Genomic DNA, 22,061 nt, shown 5'->3' with positions numbered 1-22,061 from the left:
GTTCCCAATTGTTTCCGAGGCTTTCTGAGTTCAGCCAAGCTGTCCCCGAGTATTTCTGATTCTTTCCAGCGCCCCCTTCCCCACCTCTGGCCACATGCGGTATTGCATGTAATAGAAGTCAATGTGGAACGAGTTCTCTTCGTTTCCATTGACTTCTATGGGGAAACTCTCTTTGATATGCGAGTGCTTTGGATTACAAGCATTCTCCTGAAACGGATTATGTTTCTAATCCAAGGTTCCACAGTATAGCCAAACACAGTAGTCAATAGACTACGAGAAAATAATGAATATTTTAAATAAGCATCTATTTTGAGTTATTATTCTAACATTTACATAAAAGTAACAATTGATGTGACTCCCGGTTTTAGATGTTTATTGCTCCATGTTTTGATGCTAGAATTTCATTTACTTAGTATAGATGTCCCCTCTAGCGGGTATCTTTATATTATGTCTGGGATCAGCATTCCTACTAAACAGCTGCACAGAAAAAATATATTGGCTACATTCTCTGTCCTCTGTAAAGCATCATGATTATCCCATTTAATCAAATTGCACAGTATTCCTATTTTTCAGACCATATCTAGGGGAAATGCATTTGTTTATATTGCATGACGCTTTTAATCATGAGACAGCAGACCCAGCTTGGTTTTAGGCCCTGTATGTCTGATTGAAACCTCAAACTAAGTTATTTAAAAAGGCATGAGCACATAGTGGCAAATTTGTGTCTGGAGGTGATGATCAGAGTTCATGGGTGAGTAATGAACCATAGCTTTGATGTCACAGAGTTCAGTGAATATTGTGCTACTGTCAGCATGGCTGAGGGTGACACAATATTTCACATGTGAAAAGGGAAGAGTGCCACCTGCTGGCAAGATAAATGTATACACAGTAATATACAATATTTATGTATTTTTTATTACGCATTTATTATTTGAAATAATAACAGATTTAATTATTTAAAAAAATATATATGGCCATAATAAAAGAAAATATGTACAAAACCTTTATACATTATTTTAACCACTGTTTTAATACAGCAAAAGGTCACAGGCTATTTGTCCCAGTGCTATTTTAAAACCAGTTCGGGAAATCTGCAGCTCCTTCAGGTTCCAACCGGCATGTGGGCTGGAACTTCTGGCAGTTATAGACAACTGGTGTCCAGGAGCTCCAGGCTATGAATCTGGCCGGGCCGCTGCTGAAGGTCCCCAGGGGGCACCAACATATATTGGTAGATCTTGAATATGCCAGATGGCACCCCCCCCCCCCCCCCCCCGGGTTCTGTGTTAGGTCACTGCTGCTCAATTAGTTTATTAATGACATAAAGAATGGAATCAAGGACTCAGTTGCAGTGTTTCTGGATGATACCAAGTTATGCACGGGAATAACTTTGGCACAGGATATAGCATTATTACAGGAAGACTAGGGGGTTGGGTAGTTACACTGCAGATGAGCTGAAAAAATGTGAAGTTATGCACTTCTGTGCCAAAAGTACAAATGAATATACACATTAGGAGGGTCTTCCATGGCAGAATAAGTGATGGAAAAAGATTTGTGAATGCGTGTAGAATCCAGACTTAGTAATAGCATGCAATGCCAAGCTGCATCTAACAGAGCTAGCAAAATCCTGTAATGCATAAAAAAGGCATAAATTCCCGAAATAAATCAATGATTCTATCCTTTCACAAAACATTGGTTTGGCCTCATCTTGAATATGCAGCTTGGTTTTGGTCACTGATTTCCAAGGAAGGACATTTTTTAATTAGAATTAGAGTTCAGCGAAGAGCAACAAATCTAATAAGGGGGATGGAGGTCCTCAGTTATGAGGATCAATTACATAGATGTGTTATTTCTTCTGGAGAAGAAGAGCTTAAGGGGCACAGCCACCAGAGACCCTGTACAGGGACCAGGGACCCCAGTACAGCCGCCAGGGACCCCCACACAGCCGCCAGGGACTCTGGGCAGCCATCAGGGGCCCCACACAGACATCAGAGGCCCCGTGCAGACACCAGAGGCCCCGTGCAGACACCAGAGGCCCCGTGCAGACACCAGAGGCCCCGCGCAGCCACCAGAGGCCCCACGCAGCCACTAGAGGCCCCGCTCAGCCACCAGAGGCCCCGCACAGCCACCAGAGGCCCCGCACAGCCACCAGAGGTCCCGCACAGCCACCAGGGACCCCGCACAGCCACCAGGGACCCCGCACAGCCACTTGAAAAGGAAAGGATGGGACACATTTAGATAGGGGGCCCAATTTTAGTCCTGCCTAGGGCAGTACAAAACCAAAATACACCACTGCTGGGGGGGGGGGGGCGAGGTTGGGGTCCTGTGTAAATTCACCTTACAGAGTTTTCTGTAAAGGTGAACTTGTCCTTTAAGTTTGATCAAATAACGTTTTTTAGTCATCCCGGACTAACAGATCATGCTTTCCTCCTTGTTGCTCCATTGATGTACCTCCATTATGACTCTATATCTGTAAGCGAGAAAAAGCTCCAAATAGTGCTAATATCATTTTAAACAATATTCAATTTATTAAAAAATGTGCATAGAACTCAGTTGATTATTTGCTTTTGCAGGTGTGCTATATAAATGCTATCGCCTGCCTCTCCCATACACCATGTTTGTGCTGTGTCTATGATTAATGAGACCGATCAATCCTGTTTCAATCTGTGTGTGTATGTCGGCTTAAATTGAATCTTTGCCCTTCTAGACTTACTGTACATGTTCTAGCAATCTTAGCAGTGGTGGTATGATTGGGGAGGAGAAGTGAGTTGTGATAGTGGTGGCAACAGCGGCATATAGTGCACACCTGTCAGTACCTAATAATATCTTTAATAAGACAGTAGAGCTGAGAGGAAAGGAATTGGATAGGTGGGCACCAAGCTGCTGTATCTTGTCAGAAATGTATACTATTTTTTTCTTAAGGAGTAAAGGGTGTTCACTTAGAAAAGTAAGTATTTGCTTTGAAAAGTGAAATTTAACTGTGCTTATTAAATAGGGTGACACTATCTTCACTTCAATCATACAAGCAAAAATCATCTTTGTTTTTCATTTTAATTTCCCTTGCACAAGATTAAGTGAATGCAGCTTCACCATATTTACTAAATCAAGTGAAATTTTACATTGCAAAATGAAAAATCACTCTTCTAACTGAATGGCTTTTACTGTTTTAGTAAATCAACCCCTACATCTGTGAAATACGTGTACATTTGCCCATGTTTTATCCCTTTAAAAACAATACAAGTACTGATAAATACCTGTTTATCTGCTAGAAATTTGGTGTGTTGCTAAATTCCAGGTTGGACTGATAACAGCATACCTCCCATCTTTTTGAGATGGGAAAGAGGGACACCTTTTATCAAAAGTATGTAGGCATAGGGCACACCCCCTGCCATGCCCCTTAAAGGGGAGTTTTAGTTAGTTAAACACACAAGTGTTTGTTTTTTTTACCACTACTATTCCTTTATACTAGCTTTTGAAATTTGAAAATGCAGCATTTTAGAAATTGGATGAAAGGTTTCGCAATTGTCATTTTGAAAGATAAATAGTGCATTTTATATACAACTATATACAATATCTCACAAAAGTGAGTACACCCCCCACATTTTTATAAATATTTTATTAAATCTTATGTGACAACACTGAAGAAATGACACTTTGCTACAATGTAAAGTAGTGAGTGTACAGCTTGTATAACAGTGTAAATTTGCTGCCCCCTCAAAATAACTCATCACACAGCCTTAAATGTCTAAACTGCTGGCAACAAAAGTGAGTACACCCCTAAGTGAAAATGTCCAAATTGAGCCTTAATAACAATATTCCCTCCCCGGGGTCATGTGAATCGTTAGTGTTACAAGGTCTCAGGTGTGAATAGTGAGCAGGTGTGTTACATTTGGTTTTATCACGCTCACACTTTCATATTGGCCACTGGAAGTTCAACATTGCACCTCATGGCAAAGAACTCTCTGAGGATCTGAAAAAAAAAGAATTGTTGCTCTACATAAAGATGGCCTAGGCTATAAGAAGATTGCCAAGACCCTGAAACTGAGCTGCAGCATGGTGGCCAAGATCATACAGACGTTTAACAGGACGGGTTCCACTCAGAACTGGCCTCACCATGGTCAACCAAAGAAGTTGAGTGCATGTGCTCAGCGTCATATCCAGAGGTTGTCTTTGGGAAATAGATGTAGTATTGCTGCCAGCATTGCTGCAGAGGTTAAAGGAGTGGGGGTTACCCTGTCAGTGAACAGACTATATGCCACACAATGCATCAAATTGGTCTGCATGGCTCTCGTCCCAGAAGGAAGCCTATTCTAAAGATAATGCACAAGAAAGCCTGCAGTTTGAAGACAGACTAAGGACATGGATTACTGGAACCATGTCCTGTGGTCTGATGAGACCAAGATAAACTTTTTTTGGTTCAGATGGTGTCAAACATGTGTGGTGGCAAACAGGTGAGGAGTACAAAGACAAATGTGTCTTGCCTACAGTCAAGCATGGTGGTGGGAGCGTCATGGTCTGGGGCTGCAAGAGGGTTAAGGCAGTGCTGGAAAATAATGGTGGCCACACAAAATATTGACAATTTGGGCCCAATTTGAACATTTTCACTTAGGGGAGTACTCACTTTTGTTGCCTGTGGTTTAGACATTAATGGCTGTGTGTTGAGTTATTTTGAGGGAACAGCGAATTTACACTGTTATACAAGCTGTACACTCACTAAGTTACATTGTGGAAAAGTGTAATTTCTTCAGTGTTGTCACATGAAAAGATATAATAAAATATTTACAAAAATGTGAGGGGTGTACTCACTTTTGTGAGATACTGTAGATCGGACCAAAATGAGGGACAAATGAAGAGGAAAGAGGCACAGAGGGACTTTTTTCCAAATCAGGGACATTCCCTTGAAAATAGGGACAGTTGGGACTATGTAACAGTGATTCTGCTGAACTGAAATCCCAAGATGTGTTGTCAGCCCTGCCCAATTCTTCTTCACTACAAAACACTCATTCTCATCTCTAAAACTAAGGTGGAGGTTTTTTATAGTTTATCAGAGAACTCAGGCAGGGTGGATAATGCTGCTTGGGGTTTAAATGAAGCAGAGACAGTGTTGTCAGCTCAAACCAAAGGTTAGGAGCTAAATGGATTTCTGGCAAGATCAGCAGGCTTTTCTTCCAAACTTGCAGTGTGGGATACAACAAGGGGAAATGTGCATGTATTGCAGAGATGTTAGAACCTCTGAGTTCCTTTATTTGTCTGCATCCACATTGAGGATTTTTTCCTTACTTCCTGTCTCAGTGATCACCATCTCTGATACAGATATAGCCAGGTGCTTGACTAAAAATAGGGAATAAGAGAAACACTGGCTGCAGCTGCTCTCTATAGCTACTGCCCTGAAGTGATGAACTGATTAACAACTATATCAGCAAGAGGAGGGAGCTGTTGAGCAGGAAGCGTTTTCGATGGACTTCGTCGGGTAGCATTGCACTGTGGGAACTGTAGTCCAGAGGAGAGAGACTCTACTGTAGCTTCTGAGCTGCATTTCCCAGAGGGAGATTGCTAGGAGGAGGGCAAAGAGCTGTTTTTTTCTCAGGCTGTAGAGGACACAGCTTCCTCTTGCCATTAGGGAGCCCAGAAAGTGTACATCGCTGTCCAGTGTGCACCACCACTGCTGCATAATGGCGGCCTAGGAAGAATTGAGAGTGCTGAGTTCAGGGTACAGACAGCTAAAGTCATCTGGGTGCAGAGCAGTGAGTGGACTAATTGCTGTGTGTGTGTGACCCGATGGTGAGCTGTAATATCGCTGAGACTGGTGAGCTGCAGCTGTTGGAATTTACTATCTCCTGCTAGAGAAACTTAACCATTGAGAACGGATCATACAGCTCTCTACTAACCTTACTGCTGCCTGCAGGCTTGACTAGGACTACTCTCACATGCACCAACAGTACAACTAGGCCCCAGTCCTAGTTAGCTGAAGAGTTTGGACTAGAGATTGCCACTTTACAGCTGTTACAGTGCAGTCTAGATTAGGTATAGTATTATCATTCACATTGCAGGTAATGCTTATATGTTCTCTTAATTTCTGACTTTGCTGATTCATGAGTTAATCCCGGTCTAGTGGTACAGAACTCTAGTCTTAGTTACCTGAACATATTAATTATGCTGTCCATCAATCTGTGTCTGAACCTACCTCCTGTGTGTTTATTTATACTCAAAGCACCATTTATTCTAACCAGTACCAATGCATTAAGTTCATTTACCTCTAAATGGTCTTATCTATTTCCTGGTGCTAATTCACAGCCAAGTAAAAGGTATCTATTCTCGTGTTCTTATAAGTGCTTGCAGTACCTTTCACTCAACCAGGTATGTCAGAGGGCCTGAGGTTGTTCTTTGAGCCAAGGTGCAGATGAGAGAACCCAAATTACCAAGCAGCTCCTGCAGGGGTAGCACTATGCAGAAATACCAACCAGGACACAAATAGCAATAAACTGACAGAGATTCTAACACTTTCCCAGTCTACAAAGTAAATTTATTACACTCGTCTGTATCCCTTTTGTGAAAATCTCAAGTCTCACCTACCTTCCTCGTAAAAGGTCAGCGAACGCTTAGGAGGTGGAGCCGCTAGCACAAAGAGTGACCAACCTGATAAATAATATAAAAAAATCACACAAGTGCAGCGCTTAAAAAAACCTTAAAAGTCATATAATAAATCTTAAATTAACATGAAAAAGCATATGTTAATATAAATTAATAAACACCATAAACATGATCATATAGTGTTCATAGGAAAACTCTAAACCAGAAAGTCCACAGAATGTAAAATAAATTTGGCAATTGATGAAAAGTCCTTTAGTAGTGACACTTCCCGGTGCAGCAGTGAGAAAAAATTATGTGACTCGAGTGCTCTTCCTTCACTAATATGCAATCACCAGAACACTATTGATAAACAGCATTGAGCATCATTCCAATCTAAAGGAGTCTCAGCAATCAATCAATCTTCCATATATATACAGCGCTCAGCCAGGGCGAGTCCTAATCTAAGACGCTCACCGCGTGGAACTCGAGAGGTAATATATGGTGTAGTATATTTATTTAAAGGTTTGTATATAAGAGTCCATCTGGTGTACAACAAAACAGAGAAAACATGGCCAGACTTACAGTGATGACCGACAATTCGGACCTCAGAAGCGGCAGGGTGACATCGGCACGTAAGGCCCATTCCAACATGTTTCATGCGCATGAATGTCTTCGGGGTATACACCTACTTTCTGTTTGGGCCAAAAAGTAAATCCCCACAAAGGGTTCTAACTCATCCTTACGCTATCAAATATGAAAAAATGTTTTCCTAGCATTCCATTTTATAATCTCTGATACTGCAAGAGTTGTCATTAGTCCTCATTGTACAGGTTTTTGGCAAGAAGAAGAGGTGCTACAATTCCAATACTTGTCAGAAATTGTATTTTCTTTTACTCAATATAAACCATACATGTGAATCTTGTGGCCTTGAAAATTTTGTTTTCTTTCTTTTTCAGAAACTGTTGGAACTTATGAAACTCTATCAAAAATCAGAGCCCATTTTTTTCTTTTCCCCTTTTAATTATGAGGAGAACGGAACAGAACTGTTTAGTAGAGCCTTCTCCGACCATGATGTAAGTAATTTATATTGTGTGTTATAACTACACATAAAACGGTATTTTATTATTTTGTTTGGTATCCTGTTAGGCTGAATACATTTTTTGTAAGGGAGGATAATAACCCTTGTAAGTTTTTTTGTTTTTTGTATTTTTTACCATCTGTGTCTCATTAGGAAGATTTCCCTTTACTTCCTATCCCATAGCCAAAACAGAAAGTGAAAGGAAATACCTGGAAATTAAGGGAATCCCTTGGGGCCCCCCAGATCACCAGAACTAGTGTCCCCATTGGAAGATTTCCTTTCTATTACTTTTCTAGGGACAATCCAAAATATGTGATTTTATTTTATGTTCACTTTCAATGATAATGTTAAACAGGACAAATAGAGAGGGTGAATCTCCCTAACAGGGACACAGACAGCAATAAAAACCTAATAGATTTTAGAACACCTATCTTGTCTCTATTCAAATCTAGAAGAAAAAAGTTTTCCCTTTTAGTTATATTTTAACATTGATGATAATTTGGGTAGTATAAATGAATGTTAGTAAATTAAGTCAGTACGCAGTCTTCTTGATATGAGTTTGTTTATAATTAACCAATAAATTCAATGACTATAGCTGGCACCCGAGGACAATTTAGCTGTTAAATCTGAGACTGAAGATACATTTCATGAAAGCACTGATGATGAAAGTGATGGCTTTAAAGGGTTCTCGTGGAAAAAGAAGAATGCAAAGAACAAGAAATGTATGTATTTCATAGCTAATGGTTGCATTACAAGTAATCACATAACAAATGACAAAAATACTTGAGTTTATTTTATGTATGAAAAAAATGAAAACTCCTTTTACTTCTCTTCGTTTTTTCTTGGTTAGCCAAAGATGGTTCTGGCAATGAGCTAGAAGACACATCTGCTCACAATATGAGTGCCATTTTATGCAGCAGTGAGGACCATGCCCTACCTACGGTGGAGAGGGAGGACATTGTCCATCACAATACTGACAGGAAGAAAGCAGGATTTAATAAGGTATGTACTGGGTGTTTTCTGATTAACTACAGGGAGGAAGGGGGGTTATAATAGAGGATGTGGCGAAACTGTAGTTGGGCTTTCATGCAAGGCATTCACAAGTTGCAGCTTGTACCTTTTTATTGCTCAATTTGGGAAATGCATTTATAAAGTGTGGTGGAAGCAATGGTTCTTTTGAGATTTTTCTTTTAAATAACAAAATTAGATACTTTGATTATATATTTTACATACAAGGGACTTCAAAAATGCCAAACAATCAACTTTGCATAATACAAGTTTTATTTCATAATTAAATCAGACAGCATATAGGCACCCAGGGGTAACCCTTAGCAATCCCCAGGGTAGGTGTCCCCATAGTCTGTTTTCTATCCTGTACCAATGATACAGATAAAGCTGTCATCTTACCTATTTGTAAGCTGTTTGTATGGGTGCTGACATAATGATCTTGAATTTATTATATACAGGTAACACAAGGTGACTCTACAAAATCCAGTACAGATCCCTTAAGTGTTCCCACAGATGAAACAAGTACAAATTATTTGAAGGTTTACACATCAAAAGCAGTTCCATATTTAGAGGAAGAGAAAAAAACACAAAGAAAGAAGCTAGAAAAGGAGTTCCTGGATGCCCTTTACTGCTTAGCTGTTGAATTATTTCCAGGTACATTATTTTTATTAGGGGACAGGTAATGCATTATGCAATTGTCAAGATGTCTCTCCCTCCAACCCACTGCCCCAGGTGCCATCTGAGCTGTGAATCCTGGGAAAACAGTGTAGAGATGTACAGTAGAATTTCATCTTGCCACAGTTCTTCACAGCACATAACAATTATGAATGGCTTGTTTGGTGCAATGTGGAAAGGCTATGCTTAGTGCATTTAGTACTTCATCATTCTCACTAATTCAACTGACTTACAAATTAGGTGCATACTAGCAGTGGGGACTATTCCTTTTCCCTGTGTAAAAGGTAACAAAACAACTATAGAGAATTTATTTTTTTCTTTAAATCTTAGCATACAATGACAATTATGTTTGTACAACGATAACGCTCATTAATGTTGTTAAATACTACACTGCTTGATTGTTGTCAGTATTTCTTCCTGGCGGTATGATTATGTCAGATTTTTTTTATGCTGAAAGCAGTATATTGTTTTGCATGGAAATTTGTCATTTTATATTGTAGGCCTATAATTATTAGGAATAACTGACCTAAATCTGTCCAAACAAAAGTCTAGTAGACATTCCGGGTATTATAAAGTTTGAAACACAAAATCATAAATTCGTCCCCATCCCCTTTCCTGACCAGTAGGGCTGCGTGCTCAGATAATGGTCTGATATGGACCTGGGGGGAACCCCCATGCCATTTTTTCGGTGTAGGGCTTGCTCTTTAAGTCCGTACCAGGTGATGGGGCCAGTGACGTGTCAATCTCGCCAATGGAGTGAACGGGCTTTTCTCCATGTGCGGGCAAGTCCATTAATTTCAAAAGTCCGGTGGACTAGCAAACAGACGGCCGGATTGTCCGCCGAACTGCCGAGTCCAGTGGCCAATTTTGAGTCAAAACTTCTTTCTAAATCCGCTGGACTTTTGGGGGAAAAAAAGTCCGCCGGAGCCCACACACGGGCGGATTGTCCGATCGTGTGTACGGGGCATTAGTGTCAAAGTCAATAACGAAGGACTTGCTTACTTTGACTAAATCCAGAGAATAGCCATTCACAACTGGATGTTCACTCAAGTTGGATAGTCCCTCTCTCACAAGGTCTAGCAGCCAACAAGGTGCTTAACTCAGGAACAAGTCTCTGCTAAAGACGTTGTTGTAGAACATGTAGGAATAAGTCTCTGCCACAGACGCTGTTGTAGAACATGTAGGAAACTAGAATTTGTAGAACATTTGTGTGGTACCAGTATCTTTCAGCCGGTTCGGCGATACCCAGGAGATTGGATTCACTTAGGTCCCTCAGCCTCAACAGGCTCTTGCTAAGAAGCCAACCCGTACGTGGCCTTCTTCTGAAAAGTCCTCCCCTGGATAGCTACAAAGTTGCTGGGCCTCTCCACGACAGGCGACGGCACCGGACCACCTCGGAATCCTTTCTTTTGTTTCCTTGCCTTGGGCTAGCCAGCCCCGAGACATAAAGTCTGGTGGATCCGCACCCCAGGCCATAGCCTTCCTGGGGCTGGTCAGGAGGACCAGGACCATGGAGTCAGAACATACTTCTGGACCGGAACCTCGAACCACATGACATCCACATCTTAAGTACCCTCTCCTAGAAAGCACAGCAAGAGTGACACTCCCACTGGGCGGGCTCCGAGAGAAAGTAACCTTAAAGCACCCAACCAGACTGTGGTTCCATTCCTGCCAGAAGAGACAGTGCCCCCTATGGCCAGGCCGAACACCCTATAGTCCAGCCAGACTGATGCTGAGGTCCAAATTTGGAAATATTATACCCAAACCAAACTGCAGTTCAGGTGTAACATTAACTTTCAAAACATATAGCGCGTGCTCTTCAGGAGGCGGTGCTACACAAATAATAAAATGTATTCAATAATGTAATCCAATCAAAAACACTGAAATTTGCTCAGTTGCAGAATTGTCGCTGTTGTTACTTTCAGTGTTTGATGACGAATTTCCCCACGAATCACTATCGCTCAATTCAGCAAGTGATTCTAATTTACTATCGCAGTTTTCTAGCTGGTCTAAAACCGTATTTGACACTTTTTGGTTGCCATGGACAATCTCAAGTTTCCAGGCAGAATCAACAGTATATATAATATAAAACTGCATGCAGGGCACTGGACAAAGTATTAGTGATAAAAGGTAGGTGAAACTATTTGATATAGTAATGTGATCTGTAAGATTACAGTGTACTATATGTATTATGCTTTTTGCACTTTTTGAATTTGGCGCCTGGCTCTGTTCCCACACGACGCTCGCAGGGAACGGAGCCTGGCACAGTGATGAATCGAACGGAGTACACAGCCCATGGACACAGCGGGGAGACACCCCAGGATCCTGGGGACAAGGTAAGTAACTTTGCCTGGATCCTGCGATGCAATCCCGAGTGTGGCTCGGGGTTACCGCTTTTGGTAATGAAAATTCACTCCGAGCCACACTCGGGAATACTGACAGGGAGGTTAAAACAGAATTAAACTCTGCAGCTTTTTTTTTTTTTTAATAGGCCCTCAAGAGCTGTTAGCCCATTATGGCAGACTTACCTGTCAAACGATCCTCTCCAGCTCTGAGCTGTCAGCGTTCCCACTAGTTATATGCGCTTCCATCTTCTCCTGGTCTCCCTTCCAGATTTGCAACTGTTTGGCCACTTGATTGGTTGGACTATGATGACGTCACTCCCATGCACATTCACGGCATGGCACAGATCAGTGTACATTAACACTCACAGGCAGGGAGAAGCAGGTATGACAAAAGAGATCAATGGGGTCTCTTATGTCATAAAGATTCTATCTGTCAGCATTTTCATGGTTCATTCCCACATTAAATTTACAGTAATTTAGAAGTAACCATGTTCTTGATTTCTAGCATCACTTAAAACTATTTAGCCCCATACACACTATCAGTTTTTCTGCTGAGTTTTTCCTTCAGGTTTACCAAAACCATGTAGTAGAAGGGCCTGCCTGATTGCATACAAATTGAAACTCCTAAGGTTTGACCTCCATATTATATGGTTTTGGTAAATCTGAAGGAAAAACAGATGTGTATGGGGTTTTAGGCTGTTTCAGGCAGTCAGAAGCACTCATCTACTGGAAGATCTACCTGGGAATGGAACCTAAACCCAACTACAATCTTCTAAGAACAAGCGGGAATTGTCAAAGTACCACACAATTGCCACTATCTCTGGTACTCCAATGACCTATTTAAGGAAGGGCTGATATCTTAACATGTACCAATAATGATCAAAGATCTGCCAGTCCATGAGCACCCTATAAACAACAAGTTCCTGTTATGTGGATAAAACTAATACCCAGTGCAGCCGCCAGCCGTTGAAGCAATGGGAAACGAGAATTAAAAAACAAAAAAGCAGCGCTCTATGGGTAGGAGTCAAAAAATATGTGAACCATGGACTAATTCAAAGTTAGATTATTGCACTGTAGACAATTAACCAGCAACTACAAAAGGACTGTTAGTGCTGGTATAGACGGCAGAAAATGGTAAAAAGTATGTGGCTATGTAAATACATTGTATTAAAAACGAGCGGTACCACAATGATGTCTGGATGAGAAGGAGTTAACGTTTTCCAGAAGGCTCGCTGGTCAAACGTGGAGAGAAATCATCCTAAGCCGTGTGGGGAACGGTAATAGCCTGGTCAGGGGTCGAGTCCTGGGGAAAAAAGTGTGGGAACTCCCACCCAAGATCCACTCCCCTACCAAAAAAAAGATATGCTCATATGCATAAACACTTCAAAAGTGGTATTTTTCATCCAATTTTCGTATTGTGTGTATGAAGCTTAACTGTTAGTACATAAAAAAAAACAATCCTCGATAAATACGGTAATTCCCTGAATTTGCTTCCATTTGCTTTCATGCAAATGTGAACATCGTGTTCTGATCTTTATTGGGCAATGTTATTTTGTATATAGAGTGTTTATGTGGTGATTTTACACTTTTCATTGAACAGAGTTTGGATAACACAGGGTTAAATGGAAAGGTCATAAATTAACTGCACATTATCTGGACAGAATGCTTAGGGAGATAGTGATGTGTTCCTGCTTAGGAGATATACGTTACGTTGGGGGGCTGCAAACTCTGCAGGGCTCCAACACACACTCGCTGCTATTCCAACCCTTCACATATTTCCACATAAACTTCCCTCCTGGCATTAAACTTTGCCAGGTATTGTGCTCAACTTACCACCCCATACTGATGTTCCTCCCTCAGCTCACCTCTCTCTCTGCATGTCCTGTGAGCAGAATAGCTGTGCTCCTCCTCTGGGCTCTCTCATCATATGGCACTGAAGATGGAGGAGGAGGGGGATTCAGCGGGACACACAGAGCAAGTATGCAGGAGACTGGGAGGGGGGAGATGAGGAGACAGAAAATCAGGAGCGGCCGGCAGGGAGGAGCGCATCACAAGAGGTCTGTCTAAATACAATCCCTTAGCAGTAGGGACCTGATCTACCCATCAGCTAGCTGTGATTGACAGGTAGATCGAAGAGGAAGCTGTCATGGGGCCCCCTACCAGCAATGCCTGAATGGTCAGTCCACCCCTGGTGTGCGGCACTTACTATTGTGAGCTGTATTGGCGGCTGCTGGTGTAACACCTACCACACAGCTTGCATACTTCAAAGTCTTGCAGAACGCGGCTGCTAACGGGAACTGAGTTCCTGTTGTGGAAAAAGTACAGGAACTCCGTTCCCGCAGGACTTGAGCCCTGAGCCTCGTGGGAGAAAGGGGGGTGATGGACAGCCTCTTGCCACTGACAGGTGGTCAGGTACTGCAAGGATCAAGAGGGATACAGTATGAGCAGGGAGACACTGGCTGGCTGCGGTGAATGCTTCAACTGACCGCAATGATCAAACAACGCTATACCAAGCTGTGTGGGGTGTAATGTGTCAGCCGCCGCTGGAGGATGGAGCCGGGAAAGTCGAGCGTAGCCACTGGACCAGGTGCGCGTGAGATGATGTCAACACCACTCCAGAAACAGGAACCCCCCCGTGTATGGTGGTGAACTGCAAGCTAGGAGTTGCCGTGGCTTACATGTTTTCCACGCATGCGCTTTATCAACATCTTTATGAGCAGCCTATATATCTATAAGACAGCAAAAATGATCTGATCAGGTTTACTCTGTGTCACAAACTGTATGTAGAGAAGGAGCATAACCTGCTCAGTAGTATGTGACCTGTATGGCCTGATCTCAAGAGAAGTTTGAATAGATTATATTACTTGCAAACATCGAGCCCATTATGAGAATGACATGATTACTCAACACATCACAAGTGTCAAACTATTTGAAGCAATGTTTTAAAATTTTTCCTGTATATACCTTTTTTGTAGAAAAAAAGTGACAATTAAATATTATCTTATATTACAGATTTTAAAATGATAATCCGATTCTGTCAGCATTCCGGGTAAGTAGAAACTTGGTTGACAAAAATGTCCCTTTGACCACAAGCATTAAAACGCTGCAGAATAATGCACACCTAGTTTTCAATCCATTGGTCAGATTTGGACATTGCTACATATGACAATCTGCTACAGTGTCTATTATCAGCACTGATCAGGAGATAGGGTGGTCTTGTAGCCTGACACTTCTGCACTATTAGAGCAAATGAATAAAAAATAAATAATAAAAAATCCAGTCAGTCATTGTGAAAGGTAAGCCCGATGTTCGAGTTGAACGTAAAGCCGCGTACACACGGGCGGACTGTATGGCCAACTTAGTCCGTCAGACAATCTGACGGACAGTCCGTCCTACTTTCGAATGAACGGACTTGACCACACACGGATGAACAAACAGTCCGTCGAAAGCTTGCGCGATGACGAATACAGCACGTACGACGGGACTAGAAATAGGAAGTCCAATACACAGCAATGCAACCTTCCGCCGTGTAAATCCTTTCTGAGCATGCGCCATACTTAGTCCGTCGAACTAGCCTACTGAGGAACGGATTGTCCGCTGAAACCAAAGTATGATGGACAGTATTTCGAAAATTCCGAAATACTTAGTACGCCAGACTGCACGCTGAAAAAGTCTGCTGAAGCCCACACGCGAGCGGACTGTCCGCTGAAATGTGTTTCGACCGACTAAGTTGGCCATACAGTCCGCCCGTGTGTATGCGGCATAAGTGTTCACAGCAAATTCGAAAACCACCGGAACACGCTTAAAGTCTATGGGACACTAGCATGAAAAATCAAAAGGGCTAATTTTAAAGGCTTATATGCAAGTCATAAAAAAAGGGTTTGGGGACCTAGGTCCTGCCCCAGGGGACATGTATCAATGCAATATTTTTTTTTAACCACTTTCAGACCGGACCATTTTGCTGGTAAATGACCAGAGGTCTTTTTACACTTTGGCACTGCGCTGCTTTAACTGGTAATTGCGCGGTCATGCAATGTTGTACCCAAACGAAATTTGCGTCCTTTTCTTCCCACAAATAGAGCTTTCTTTTAAAGGTATTTGACTGACTCTGCGATTTTTATTTTTTGCGATATAAACGTAAAAAGACCGCAAATTTTGAAAAAAAATGATATTTTCTACTTTTTGTTATTAGAAAAATCCAATAAACTCAATTTTAGTCATACATTTAGGCCAAAATGCATTCAGCCACATGTCTTTGGTAAAAAAAAAGTCAATAATTGTATATTTATTGGTTTGCGCAAAAGTTGTCACATCTACAAACTAAGGTACATTTTCTGGAATTTACGCAGCTTTTAGTTTATGACTGCCTATCTCATTTCTTGAGGTGCTAAAATGGCAGGGCAGTACAAAACCCCCCCAAATGACCCCATTTTGGAAAGTAGACACCCTAAGGAAATTGATAAGAGGCATGTTGAGCCCATTGAATATTTTATTTTTTTGCCGCAAGCGATTGAATAATGACAAAAAAAAAAATTTTTTTTTTTTTTACACAAAGTTGTCACTAAATGATATATTGCTCACACATGCCATGGTTATATGTGGAATTGTACCCCAAAATACATTCTGCTGCTTCTCCTGAGTACGGGGATACCACATGTGGTCGACTTTTTGGAAGCCTAGCCGCGTACGGGGCCCCGAAAGCCAAGCACCGCCTTCAGGATTTCTAAGGGCATACATATGTCATTTTACTCCTCACTACCTATCACAGTTTTGAAGGCCATAAAATGCCAAGATGGCACAAAACCCCCACAAATGACCCCATTTTCGAAAGTAGACACCCCAAGCTATTTGCTGAGAGGCATGTTGAGTCCATGGAATATTTTATATTTTGCCACAAGTTGCGGGAAAATTACAAACTTTATACATTTTTCACAAAGTTGTCACTAAATGATATATTGCTCACACATGCTATGGGCATATGTGAAATTACACCCCAAAATAAATTCTGCTGCTTCTCCTGAGTACGGGGATACCACATATGTGGGACTTTTTGGGAGCCTAGCCGCGTACGGGGCCCCGAAAACCAAGCACCGCCTTCAGGCTTTCTAAGGGCGTAAATTTTTAATTTCACGCCTCACTACCTATTACAGTTTTGAAGGCCATAAAATGCCAAGATGGCACAAAACCCCCCCCAAATGACCCCATTTTAGAAAGTAGACACCCCAAGCTATTTGCTGAGAGGCATGTTGAGTCCATGGAATATTTTATATTTTGCCGCAAGTTGCGGGAAAATTACAAACTTTTTATTTTTTTTAATTTTTTTTCACAAAGTTGTCACTAAATGATATATTGCTCACGCATGCCATGGGCATATGTGAAATGACACCCCAAAATAAATTCTGCTGCTTCTCCTGAGTACGGGGATACCACATATGTGGGACTTTTTGGGAGCCTAGCTGCGTACGGGGCCCCGAAAGCCAAGAACCGCCTTCAGGCTTTCTAAGGGCGTAAATTTTTGATTTCACGCCTCACTACCTATTACAGTTTTGAAGGCCATAAAATGCCAAGATGGCACAAAACCCCCACAAATGACCCCATTTTAGAAAGTAGACACCCCAAGCTATTTTCTGAGAGGCATGTTGAGTTCATGGAATATTTTATATTTTGCCGCAACTTGCGGGAAAATTACAAACTTTTTTTTTTTTTTTTTTTTTTTCACAAAGTTGTCACTAAATGATATATTGCTCACGCATGCCATGGGCATATGTAAAATGACACCCCAAAATAAATTCTGCTGCTTCTCCTGAGTACGGGGATACCACATGTGTGGGATTTTTTGGGAGCCTAGCTGCGTACGGGGCCCCGAAAGCCAAGAACCGCCTTCAGGCTTTCTAAGGGCGTACATTTTTGATTTCACGCCTCACTACCTATCACAGTTTTGAAGGCCATAAAATGCCAAGATGGCACAAAACCCCCACAAATGACCCCATTTTAGAAAGTAGACACCCCAAGCTATTTGCTGAGAGGCATGTTGAGTCCATGGAATATTTTATATTTTGCCACAAGTTGCGGGAAAATTACAAACTTTTATTTTTTTTTATTTTTTTTTCACAAAGTTGTCACTAAATGATATATTGCTCACACATGCCAGGGGCATATGTGAAATGACACCCCAAAATAAATTCTGCTGCTTCTCCTGAGTACGGGGATACCACATGTGTGGGACTTTTTGGGAGCCTAGTCGCGTACGGGGCCCCGAAAACCAAGAACCGCCTTCAGGATTTCTAAGGGTGTAAATTTTTGATTTTACACCTCACTACCTATCACAGTTTTGAAGGCCATAAAATGCCAAAATAGCACAAAACCCCCCAAAATGACCCCATTTTGGAAAGTAGACACCCCAAGCTATTTTCTGAGAGGCATGGTGAGTATTTTGCAGCTCTCATTTGTTTTTGAAAATGAAGAAAAAAAAAATTATGTATATTTTTTTTCTTTTTTTCAATTTTCAAAACTTTGTGACAAAAATGAAGGTCTGCAAAATACTAACCATACCTCTCGGCAAATAGCTTGGGGTGTCTCCTTTCCAAAATGGGGTCACTTGGGGGGATTTTGTGCTATCTGGGCATTCCATGGCCTCCGAAACTGTGATAGGCAGTGAGGAATGAAATCTAAAATTTACACCCTTAGAAATCCTGAAGGTGGTGCTTGGATTTTGGGGTACCGTACGCGGTTAGGCTCCCAAAAGGTCTCACACTTGTGGTATCCCCGTACTCAGGAGAAGCAACAGAATGTATTTTGGGGTGTAATTTTACATATAACCATGGCATGTTTGAGCAATATATCATTTAATGACAACTTTGTGCAAAAAAAAAAAAAATAATAATAATAATGTATTTTTTCCACAACTTTTGTCAAAATATAAAATATTCCATGGACTCGACATGCCTCTCAGCAAATAGCTTGGGGTGTCTACTTTCTAAAATGGGGTCATTTGGGGGGGTTTTGAACTGTCCTGGCATTTTATGCACAACATTTAGAAGCTTATGTCACACATCACCCACTCTTCTAACCACTTGAAGAAAAAGCCCTTTCTGACACTTTTTGTTTACATGAAAAAATATTTTTTTTTGCAAGAAAATTACTTTGAACCCCCAAACATGAAGTGTTTTTTTAAAGCAAAAGCCCTACCGATTAAAATGGTGGGTGTTTCATTTTTTTTTTTCACACGGTATTTGCGCAGCGATTTTTCAAACGCATTTTTTGGGGAAAAAACACACTTTTTTTTATTTTAATGCACTAAAAATCACTATATTGCCCAAATGTTTGATGAAATAAAAAATATGATCTTAGGCCGAGTACATGGATACCAAACATGACATGCTTTAAAATTGCGCAGAAACGTGCAGCGGCGACAAACTACGTACATTTTTAAAAGCCTTTAAATGCCTTTACAGGTGACCACTTTAGATTTACGGAGGAGGTCTACTGCTAAAATTAGTACCCTCGATCTGACCTTCGTGGTGATACCTCACATGCATGGTGCAATTGCTGTTTACATATGCCACTAGACCAACGCTTGCGTTCCACGTTGCGCCTTAGCAGGGGGGTACAGGGGTGTTTTTTTTTATTAATTTTTTTTTTTATTATTTATTTTGCTTTTTTATTTTATTTTTAAACTGTTCCTTTCATTTATATATATTTTTTTATGATTTTTATTGTTATCTCAGGGAATGTAAATATCCCCTATGATTGCAATAGATAGTGACAGGTACTCTTTTTTTAAAAAATTAGGGTCTATCAGACCCTAGATCTCTCCTCTGTCCTCAAAGCATCTGACCACACCAAGATCGGTGTGATAAAATGCTTTCCCAATTTCCCAATGGCGCTGTTTACATCCCGCAAAATCTAAGTCATGAAATGTTTGTAGCTTCCGGTGTCTTAGGCCATAGAGATGATTGGAGCCATTCTGGTCTCTGATCAGCTCTATGGTCAGCTGGCGGAACCACCGGCTGCATTCTCAGGTTCCCTGTTGGGACAGGAGAGCCTGAGAAAACCATGGAAGATGGTGCGGGGGGGGGGGACATTCCCTCCCACTGCTTGTAAAAGTAGTCTAGAGGCTAATTAGCCGCTAGGATTGCTTTTACATAAAAGCCGACCGCTGGCTGAAAAGAATGATACCAAGATGATACCTAAACCTGCAGGCATCATTCTGGTATAAGCACTCAAAGTCCCGCAACATACCAGTATGTTGCTGGAACTGGTTGGGCATATATTGTAATTTTTTTTTCATGCAGCCTGTGGGCTGAACGAAAAAAAAATATTGATCGGTGGGTATGCCCACCATTAGATACCACCCTTCATCCACCCACTTTCTAATGGTGGGCATACATGCACCATTTATATATGCCGAAGCATGGGGGCATCCTCCCGCAAAAGGTAGGAGCAGATCGCTCCTCCACCCCTTATGCCCCCATGCTTCGGCATATATGCTCTTTTTTAACTGTGGTGGTGAAATCACCCCCGACAGTGCTGGAGTCGCGGCTTTATGTATCATGGGAGCAAACGCTGTTGCTGTCAAGATAAATAAATCCGCTCTGCAGCAGAATGGCGTACCTGCTAAGCAAATGATGGTTAACAATAAAACAAAGTAACATTACAGTATAACAGTAGGACTTACCATACCTGCAAAGCAAATACAAAAAAAATCGCAAAAAATAACACATTTAACACAATCTGTGCCTAAAATATATATATGCCGAAGCATGGGGGCATCCTCCCGCAAAAGGTAGGAGCAGATCGCTCCTCCACCCCTTATGCCCCCATGCTTCGGCATATATGCTCTTTTTTTAACTGTGGTGGTGAAATCACCTCCGACAGCGCTGGAGTCGTGGCTTTACGTATCGTGGGAGCAAACGCTGTTGCTGTCAAGATAAATAAATCCACGCTACAGCTGAATGGCGTACCTGAAAACAAAAAATGGTTAACAATAAAACATTGCAGAATAGAATACAGTACAAAGGAGCAGAACAATAGAGAGAGAATAGAGAGAGAGAGAACAATAAAACGACAACTATTTTTGGTTTTTTTATTTTATATTTTTTTTGGTTTTTTGTTTTTTTTACTTTTTTTTTTTTTTTTAAACACTTTTTTATGTAACTTTAACACTTCTGTTGTAACGGTTCCAGCGGTTTGGGTCTCTCAAAATGCGATGGCATCTTGGGAGACCCTGTGAACGTGTGCCTAGCCTGTGCAATGCTGTACCCTACGCTAATACTCAACTAGTTCATGGTAGCGTTCAAAACATTCACCAATGCAAAGACCAGGATTGTCAGGACAGCGGGGACAACAATAACGGGTGTCACGCCTAAATCCGCGCTTTCTGCAGACACGACATTTTCTTTGGGGGGCTCGTTGGGTAGGGGTACTCGGGAGGACATAAAGATAATGCCTCTCATGCAGCCGGCTTACTGCATCTGGTAGGGGAAGGTGAGGTGGAGCACCGTCTGGATACAGAAGGGCTCTGACGATATCCTCCTGGAATTTGAGGAAGGATCCAGTCCGTCCTGAAGCTTTGTGTAGTACATAAGCATTCAGTATAGCCAATTGGAATAAATAAACAGACACTTTTTTGTACCAGCGTCTGGCCTTACGGGCAACTAGATACGGCGCCAACAACTGGTCATTGAGGTCCACCCCTCCCATGTTAAGGTTATATTTGTGGACACAGAGGGGTTTCTCCACAATACCAGTCGCCGTAGGAATTTGGACCGTCGTGTCTGCATGAAGGGAGGTAAGAACGAAAACATTCTTATTATCCCTCCACTTCATAGCGAGCAAATTATTACTGCGCAAGCAGGCTCTCTCCCCCAGCCTAAGAGGGGACTCTACAAGCCGCTGGGGAAAGCCCCGGCGATTAGGTCGCACGGTGCCACATGCTCCAATCTGCTGATCAAACAAGTGACTAAACAGTGGCACGCTTGTGTAATAATTGTCCACGTACAAGTGGTACCCCTTTCCGAATAAGGGTGACACCATGTCCCACACTATCTTGCCAGCGCTTCCTATGTAATCAGGGCAGTTCTCCGGCTCTACGTGACTATCTCTACCCTCATAAACCATGAAACTACGTGTATAGCCTGTGGCCCTGTCACAGAGCTTATACATCTTGACCCCGTATCTGGAACGCTTGTTGGGGACGTATTGTTTGAATGACAAGCGACCAGAAAACTTAATCAGGGACTCATCAACGCAGACAACTTGATGGGGAGTAAACATGTCTGCAAAACGTTGGTTGAAGTGGTTTATGAGGGGCCGAATTTTGTAGAGCCGATCGTATTCAGGGTCTCCACGAGGACGACAGAGTTCATTGTCGCTGAAGTGCATGAACC

General features: G+C 41.8%; 1 protein-coding gene across 1 annotated transcript in view; it reads left to right on the top strand.

Moving 5' to 3' along the window:
- The window catches only part of LOC143983624 (uncharacterized), a 167,492-nt gene that overhangs the window by 127,054 nt on the left and 18,377 nt on the right, over positions 1 to 22,061 (top strand). Inside the window, exons 11-15 of the mRNA XM_077483587.1 lie at positions 7,524 to 7,640; positions 8,241 to 8,367; positions 8,496 to 8,647; positions 9,112 to 9,307; positions 14,686 to 14,722. Coding sequence (XP_077339713.1) covers positions 7,524 to 7,640; positions 8,241 to 8,367; positions 8,496 to 8,647; positions 9,112 to 9,307; positions 14,686 to 14,722 — 629 coding nt within the window. The remainder of the gene's footprint in view (positions 1 to 7,523; positions 7,641 to 8,240; positions 8,368 to 8,495; positions 8,648 to 9,111; positions 9,308 to 14,685; positions 14,723 to 22,061) is intronic.

The sequence above is a fragment of the Lithobates pipiens genome, unplaced genomic scaffold, assembly GCF_037356315.1.
Source record: "Lithobates pipiens isolate NorthernLeopardFrog02 unplaced genomic scaffold, aLitPip1_a1.2 Scaffold_1, whole genome shotgun sequence".
NCBI lineage: Eukaryota > Metazoa > Chordata > Amphibia > Anura > Ranidae > Lithobates > Lithobates pipiens.
The sequence above is the reverse complement of the archived record's forward strand: the minus strand, read 5'-3'. Positions and strand labels throughout refer to the sequence as shown.